The sequence below is a fragment of the Salvelinus namaycush genome, chromosome 23, assembly GCF_016432855.1.
Source record: "Salvelinus namaycush isolate Seneca chromosome 23, SaNama_1.0, whole genome shotgun sequence".
Taxonomy (NCBI): Eukaryota; Metazoa; Chordata; class Actinopteri; order Salmoniformes; family Salmonidae; genus Salvelinus; species Salvelinus namaycush.
The window spans coordinates 34,288,959-34,297,091 of record NC_052329.1 but is presented as its reverse complement, the minus strand read 5'-3'; the positions used below and the strand labels follow the sequence as shown (position 1 = coordinate 34,297,091).

Below are 8,133 nucleotides of genomic sequence, written 5' to 3'. Positions count from 1 at the left end.
TTCAACTGTACCGGGCAGATGACAAACAGCCTGACCAACTCTATGCGAAGGAGATGTGTCGCGCTGCATGAGGCAAATGGTGGTCACATCAGATACTGACCTGTTTTCTGATCTATGCCCCTACTTTTTTTTAAGGTATCTGTGATCAACAGATGCATATCTGTACTCCCAGTCATGTGAAATCCATAGATTAGGACCTACTGAATTTATTTCAATTGACTACCTTATATGAACTGTAAATCGTTGAAATTGTTGCATGTTGCGTTTATATTTTTGTTCAGTATATATTCATTCATGTGTAGCCATATAGTGTAGGTCATGGTTATATTAGCCCCTCTGGAGTTCAAAGGGTGAGCAACAGCAGCTGTATGGTGGTAGTACACATTGAAAGGTATAGGATGCTGCACCTGTTGTGAACAGACAAGCTGCCAACGGACCAGTCTCCTGTCATAGGGTTATCATATTAACATGAACTCCTGTCATAGGGTTATCATATTAACATGAACTCCTGTCATAGTGTTATCATATTAACATGAACTCCTGTCATGGTGTTATCATATTAACATGAACTCCTGTCATGGTGTTATCATATTAACATGAACTCCTGTCATGGTGTTATCATATTAACATGAGCTCCTGTCATGGTGTTATCATATTAACATGAACTCCTGTCATGGTGTTATCATATTAACATGAGCTCCTGTCATGGTGTTATCATATTAACATGAGCTCCTGTCATGGTGTTATCATATTAACATGAGCTCCTGTCATGGTGTTATCATATTAACATGAACTCCTGTCATAGTGTTATCATATTATCATGAACTCCTGTCATAGTGTTATCATATTATCATGAACTCTACAGGTTTATTATTCTATCTACATATTAGAACCATAAACAGTCATCAAGATTCCATCCAGTGTAAATACAGTACGTTTAGATTTTGCGCAAATCAAAAGGGGGGGGGAATGCAGCAATCTATTAAAAATGAGGAAGTAATAGGGTATGTCAACATCCCACCCCTTTGACCCACCTGACACTCACACAGAGGGCAGTATTCATTAGGGCACACTATAGCAGAATTATTTGCAACAGTAAACGAAAACAAGTGTTTCTTATTAGACAATTTCAAGTAGTCCGTTCCTGTTTCATTACATTTTCTTTCGTTTGGTGCCTAATGAATAAGACTGTGAAGTGGACACAAACCCTATTAACGCATGGCCTTCACACACAAAAACAATTTGTATTACCCTAGCCCCACTGATGTGGTCGGTCAATGTAGCATTCCATAAAAGTGTTTCTTCTTGTTGTAAACTTGCACTGACTGCGAGTGTAGAGTGGCACCAGAGAATAGTGAGTCTGTACTGTAGCGGTATCAGCACTGTAGAGCCCTGTTGTGCCACACAGACAGGCTCTTATTGAAGGAGCACAGTGGGAAAGGGGATATGGGACGGTCAGAGGAGCAAGGCTGTCACAGCCAGGAGTAGGGTGCTCCTATTGACTACCTTCTCTGCACCTCCTTCTCCTCCTTTCCCATACCTCCTACAGCCCATCTGGCCAATCAGGCTCTCATTTCTCCATGAGTGACAGCTGGATGATCCGCTGCAGCTCCTCCTCCTCTTGCCGTCGCCGTAGCTCGGCCTCTGCCTGCTCCCGTGCCGACAGCTCCATGGCCAGGCGGAGCTGCTGGTCGTAGCTGCAGGCTGCTGGGGGCTTCTTGGTGGGCGTGTTACAGAGACTGGCTGGAGGGCAAGGCCTGTGCTGAGGAGTCCTGGAGGAGGAGGAGGGTGTGGGGGAGGAGACAATGGGGTTGGAAACCTGGTTATTGCATAAGGAGAATAGAGGAATTGACAGTGACAGTGGAAATGGTTGAAAAATATGGTGGACCTAGATTTATTTTGACAGGACTTAATTTGAGTAAGAAAGAGTGGTTGTCATGTGCACGCACGTATGTATGTGTACATGCAAACACACACCAACACAGAGACACACACACACAAACATATTTGTTTTATTATCCTTGTGAGGACCAAACAATTGATTCCCCTTCAAAATTGTAATTTCCCCTAACCTTAAACCCAAACCTAACCCCTAATTCTAATTGTAACACTCAACCTAAACATTAATTCTAACTGTAACGCTCAACCTAAACCCTAATTCTAACTCTAATTGTAACACTAAACCTAACCCCTAATTCTAACTATAATTGTAACCCTAAACCTAACCCCTAATTCTAACTATAATTGTAACGCTAAACCTAACCCCTGAGCCTAAAATAGATTTTTTTCCTCGTGAGGACCGGTCAAAATGTCCCCCACTTGTCCGAATTTTATCCTTAGTAAAGGTTAGTAAAACCACATACACACACCCCCCCCCCCCCCCCCCCAAAGCTAATTCTTCCTTTGGCCGCCTCTCCTTCCAGTTCTCTGCTGCCAATGACTGAAACGAACTGCAAAAATCTCTGAAGCTGGATACTCTTATCTACCTCACTAGCTTTAAGCACCAGCTGTCAGAGCAGCTCACAGATCACTGCACCTGTACATAGCTCATCTGTAAATAGCCCATCCAATCTACCTCATCCCCATACTGTATTTATTTATTTATCTTGCTCCTTTGCACCCCAGTATCTCAACTTGCACATTCATCCTCTGCACATCCTACCATTCCAGTGTTTAATTGCTATATTGTAATTACTTTGCCACCATGGCCTATTTATTGCCTTACCTCTCTTATCCTACCTCATTTGCACACACTGTATATAGACTTGTTCTACTGTGTTATTGACTGTATGTTTGTTTACTCCATGTGTAACTCTGTGTTGTTGTATGTGTCGAACTGCTTTGCTTTATCTTGGCCAGGTCGCAGTTGCAAATGAGAACTTGTTCTCAACTAGCCTACCTGGTTAAATAAAGGTGAAATAAAATAAATAAAACACACACACACACAAAACAAATGGTGCTAGTTTGAGTTGATTTAGCATGCAGTGTATTGTTTCCAGAGAGGGCATATAGGAGAGAGGCAGATCTACTATATATCAGTGGGGGCCAGTCACTCAGTGTATCTACTATATATCAGTGGGGGCCAGTCACTCAGTGTATCTACTGTATGAGGTGCAGGCAAAGACAACAGTGTGTGCATGAATGGGAGTGAGTCAACAGTGACATTGTGTGCTGTGAACGCAGCCAGGAAGCTCCCTGGACTCCAGTGTGCTGGAGAAGGGCGAGCCAAGGCTTTAGCAAACAAAGGCTGAGAAGGATAGCGAGTCGAGTGCGGAGAAAGTGCAGACCTTTGCAGGCGACTGGGGTCACAGGGAAGAGTACGTGTGCTGGGCTTGCTGTTGGTCAGCGCCTCCCAGATAGTCACCTATACACAGACCAGGAAGTAGACAGACAGAGTCAGAGAGATAGTCAGTCAACAAGACTCACCAAAGGCTCTTGTAATTTCAATGTTTCAATCTCAGTGTTGACACTGGATTATGCCCTAGGATACTGAGTCAACTGTTTGTCTAGCTAGCTGATAGGATAGATTTATACTACGTCTTTACAGTGTATCTGGTATTTGTAGATCTTTGCACAACTGTACACACTACTAATGCGATGTGCCTGTAGTTGATTAACATCCCGAACGAGCCCCCGAAATATGGTATTACTTTAGAGTTAAGGTTACGCAACTACCATACCTTATGTTCCACTTAGGAACGAAGAGGACTACCATCATACCATACTTCATGTTCATTAGGCACCAAATGGCAGGAAACCAACTAAAACATGTAGGGACTACCTGGACTTGCCCAATAAGAAACGCTCATTTTCATTTTCCGTTGCAAAAAGTTTTCCAACATTTTTCTTTGTGTTCTTTAACGAAGACGAGCCAGGTTTTGAGATGGCAGTAAGCCCTATGAGGGGCCAGAGTGAGTCTTCCCTATGAGGGGCCAGAGTGAGTCTGACCTGGTCGTACTCAGAGCCAGCCTCCAGCAGACTCTGTTGGATGGCAAACTGCAGCAGGTCCTCCTCCTCATCACCACGCATGTTGTTTGCCCTCTGGTTGCCTCCCAGCACAGTGTAACCCTGAGGGGGCTCGAACACACACGGGGGGATCTCCCCTCCACGACACGACGCTGCATAGAGGGAGAGACACGGCACAGGAGTGATGGGATGTTATGGGTCATTCCTGAATTGCTGTGGCATTTTGGGTCATTCCTTGCCTTAGCAACAATGAAAAACACGTTAAAATGTCAAATAGTTACACATAATACGTTTTTTTATATTAACTGTTTATCAATGATACAACATAATGCAAGTAATCTATACTGCAAGACTTTATGTTTATGTATTGTTTAAAGTACTTAGAACAATTGGCTTGTCCAAGACGCGATGAGTAGAGTTGTAGTGACATGTTTTTGCGATAGAGATAGCTAGATATCTATTATTTTGAATGGTAAAAAGTAAACTAAAGTATTTAATATATTGTAAAGGCCACTAAAAACAAGAAGGCTATTAAAATAAATTCACTCATTATAAAGATACACAAGGACCTTGTGTATTCCCTCCAGTGGCAAATGGAGGGGGAGGGGTTTATATTAAAGAAAAATTATTAGCCAATCACATCCTTTTAGAATGTCATACTTTTGGAGATTCTAATGATAATTTGGTCATGTCTAAATACAAAGTGTCACTGGTGGTACTTAATTTAAATTACATTGTGAGTAAAAATATGAATCATATCACTTTAGTAAATTATTTTGTAAAGGTTAATTACTCATGAATGATAGGGGATTTTTTTTATTTTTTTTTGCCTATATAGACATACCCAAATGTAAGTATTATTCATGAGCTGGCCATAAGCAATAACTGGTAATGCTGCATAGTTTTAGAAAGGTCTGGAACTCACCTTTCTGGTAATAATAGTTATACATATCTGGGGTGTACTCACTTTTGAGGACACAAGCTCAAGCACAGAGTAGAAGTATTATGAAAATATGAAAACCATATATGCTTTTTTTCCTATTCAACAGAAGTGGGGCAACAGAGCTTGAGATGAAATGCTTTCTAAATATAGCTCCGCTGAGGGAGTGGAAAGGAGAGCAGACAGATGGGCCTTTTTGGTGCTATAAGGTACGGACCCTACGGCGTTAACAGAACACTTTGTACGCCAAAATGTCAGTCGGAACCATACTTAACATCTAAGAGTTAGATTTGAGCTGTGGTCTCCATTTAATAACATCCTCAATTTCCTAAAATGTGTCATTGGTCGTGTTACCGTCATTGGGGTTACTGCTGCCATATTAGATGCATTTAGAATGGGAAAATGTATCCAAATATATTGAAATAGAAATGAGGTTCATATTTTCCAAAATGTCATGCCCAAATCCCACCTCAATTCACAAATGACCCTTATGTTATGTTATTCTGAGTCAAAGTGTTTCCTGTCCAACCAGGTAAAACACTGACTTTGTCCTGGTCAAGTCATGTGATTGGGAAACACTCCTGGCCCTATTTGTAGTGTAAAGACAGGAGGTTGGTGGCACCTTAATTGGGGAGGATGGTCTCATGGTAATGGCTGGAGCGGAATAGTGGAATGATATCAAATACATCAAACACATGATTTCTATGTGTTTGATGCCATTCAATTAGCTCCGTTCCAGCATTATTATGAGCCGTCCTCCCCTAGGGGGAGGGGGTTGGTGTGTGTAGGTGTGTGTTTCTCACTCGTGGAGCTGGAGCTGGAGACACTAGAAGAGTCGCTGCCTGGGGAGGGGGTGTCTGTGTCAGTCCTGGGGCTGCTGTACTTCTGTCCGTCCACCTCCCCCTCCCCCTCCACCCGGTCCGGCCCCGTCACAGACCCCTCCTCACACCCGTTCAGGTTCCCAAAGGTGATCCGGGCATTCAGGATGTGATAAATGGGAATTTCTGAGAAGACGAAGAGAAGTGAGAGAGATGTTTAGGATTGTGATTATCACTGGATTCATAATTAATGTGCAATAGGTGTAAATATTCCAAACAATAAAAGTTCAAAAGACCACATTTTGGGCAAATCCCAATGAATCCTATTTGAGGCAGCATCTGAATGAAATGAAGGAGGAGCCAGAATGCCACCCTGACATAAGGACAGGTGGGTCCGCTTCAGTGGTGGAAAAAGTACCCAATTGTCATACTTGCGTGAAAGTAAAGATACCTTAATAGAAAATGACTCAAGTAAAAGTGAAAGTCGCCCAGTAAAACACTACTTGAGTAAAAGTAAATATACTTAAGTATCAAAAGTAAAAGTATAAATCATTTCAAATTCCTTATATTAAGGAAACCAGACAGTACAATTTTCTAGTTTTGTTAATTTACTGATAGCCAGGGGCACACCAACAGTCAGACATCATTTAGAAACTAAGCATTTGTGTTTAGTGAGTCCTCCAGATCAGTGACAGTAGAGATGATCAGGGATGTTCTCTTGATAAGTGTGTGAATTGGACCATTTTCCTGTCCATTCAAAATGTAACGGGTACTTTTGGGTGTCAGGGAAAATGTATGGAGTAAAAAGTACATTCTTTTCTTTAGGAATGTAGTGGAAAAGTAAAAGTTGTCAAAAATATAAATAGTCAAGTAAAGTACAGATACCCCTAAAAAACAACTTAAGTATTAGTATTTTCAAGTATTTTTACTTAAGCACTTTAAACCACTGGTCTACTTTTGATAACCTCTCGCTTTCTCTCCACTCTCACTACCATGATATGCCAGGTCTCTAGGATGCAGAGCAAACTATCTGGTTACGAGAGTGTCCTCTACTCCCTCACCGATCTTGACAGGGAAGCCGGGGGGCAGTCGCAGGGTAATGAAGTCCCTGAGCTTGGCGAAGAGGGCGTTGGAGATGGCCATGAGGTCAATGATGGGCGCCACCTGCTCCGCTAAAGACAGAGGATGGGACTCACACAGCCACAGCTTAGCCTTGAACCTGAGGAAACATGTACGTATGTATATTATACAATACACCTGACTCATGTTCAGAAGGGGTCAACGTTGCAGAATGTTTGGAAACGTAAAATGAAGAGTAGTCCCTCCCTGTTTAATTTGTGTTCTGTTAAGTGCCTAATGAACACCACCGTGTTATACACAAGTACTACAAACAGTACAATGCAGTAACGTGTCGCGCAGAAAGCATCTTTGTTGGTCACGCAGGCATATTGAACAACTGTGAGAGACTGGAACTCTACTACTATCTCATCCTAGAACATTTATCAAATCCCGAGAGAATATTTTTAGCCTTGTAATTTGTTGCACTGCAAAAGATCGGCTTCACCATTGACTAGGCAATCAACCGTTCTCAAAAGCACTGTGTGTGCAGGGTTTCTGTTCAGGCCATTCCATGTTTATGTTCAACCGATGAGACAATGTACTAGTAGCCTAGTGATCGGGCTGGGACACCATCTCACTGTTGTCTTGTCACAATCTATCCAATAACCAGCAGAATTATAAACGGCTATTGATGTGATATCCAGGTTCGTAGTCAAGTACCGGATCACACATCAGGTACACAGGAAAACATGTTCATGCATGGGCCAGAGACATACTGTAGGCTGCATCCAAAATGGCACCCTATTCCCTATATAATGCACTACATTGGGCCCTGGTCAAAAGCAATGCACTATAAAGGGAATAGGGTGCCATTTGGGATGCATCCATATTGTATGGTTCTGGACAGGGCTATTATAGCCAAGGGCCCCAGGCATAGAGGTTGTTATAAGGGCTGTGATGGCTGTCGCTGTCACCTCTGAGTCTTGGTGGTGAGTTGACAGGGGTGGCCAATGTCCCGGGTGCCCAGGGGCAGGTTGGGATTGAAGTACTCCTCGGCTGTCAGGGATGTGGGGTTGGTCACGGCAGGACATGACATCTGAGTCACTAGGGCCTGTTGAGAGAAGGGGAGGGGGGGGGGGGGGTATGGGGAGAGAGGAGAGGAAAGAGAGAGAGATAAAAGGAGGGAGGGTGGTGAAAGAGAGAGGGAGAAGGAAGGAGGGTTAAGAGAGAGAAAGAGAGAGTGAGAGGATGAGAGAGGGGGATAAAGATAGTCAGCGGGTTTGCCAGCAGAAGCCAATTAAAATGGTCATCAATATTTGAGAGAGAAGAGAAGCCCAGGGACCTCTTTAC

At 42.9% G+C, this 8,133-nt stretch overlaps 1 protein-coding gene across 2 annotated transcripts in view; it reads right to left on the bottom strand.

The window, feature by feature from the left end:
* Positions 1-1,570: 1,570 nt before the first annotated feature.
* The window catches only part of LOC120018891 (ankyrin repeat domain-containing protein 13B-like), a 31,301-nt gene continuing 24,738 nt past the window's right edge, over positions 1,571-8,133 (bottom strand). The window contains exons 10-16 of one of the 2 annotated variants that reach the window (XM_038962112.1): positions 7,758-7,894; positions 6,786-6,943; positions 5,832-5,910; positions 5,710-5,783; positions 3,949-4,118; positions 3,273-3,364; positions 1,571-1,772 (exon numbers count right to left, since the gene is read on the bottom strand). In XM_038962112.1, the coding sequence (XP_038818040.1) occupies positions 1,571-1,772; positions 3,273-3,364; positions 3,949-4,118; positions 5,710-5,783; positions 5,832-5,910; positions 6,786-6,943; positions 7,758-7,894 (912 nt within the window). Of the gene's footprint in view, positions 1,773-3,272; positions 3,365-3,948; positions 4,119-5,709; positions 5,911-6,785; positions 6,944-7,757; positions 7,895-8,133 lie in introns of both variants that reach the window. The other variant, XM_038962111.1, reaches the window with a different exon arrangement.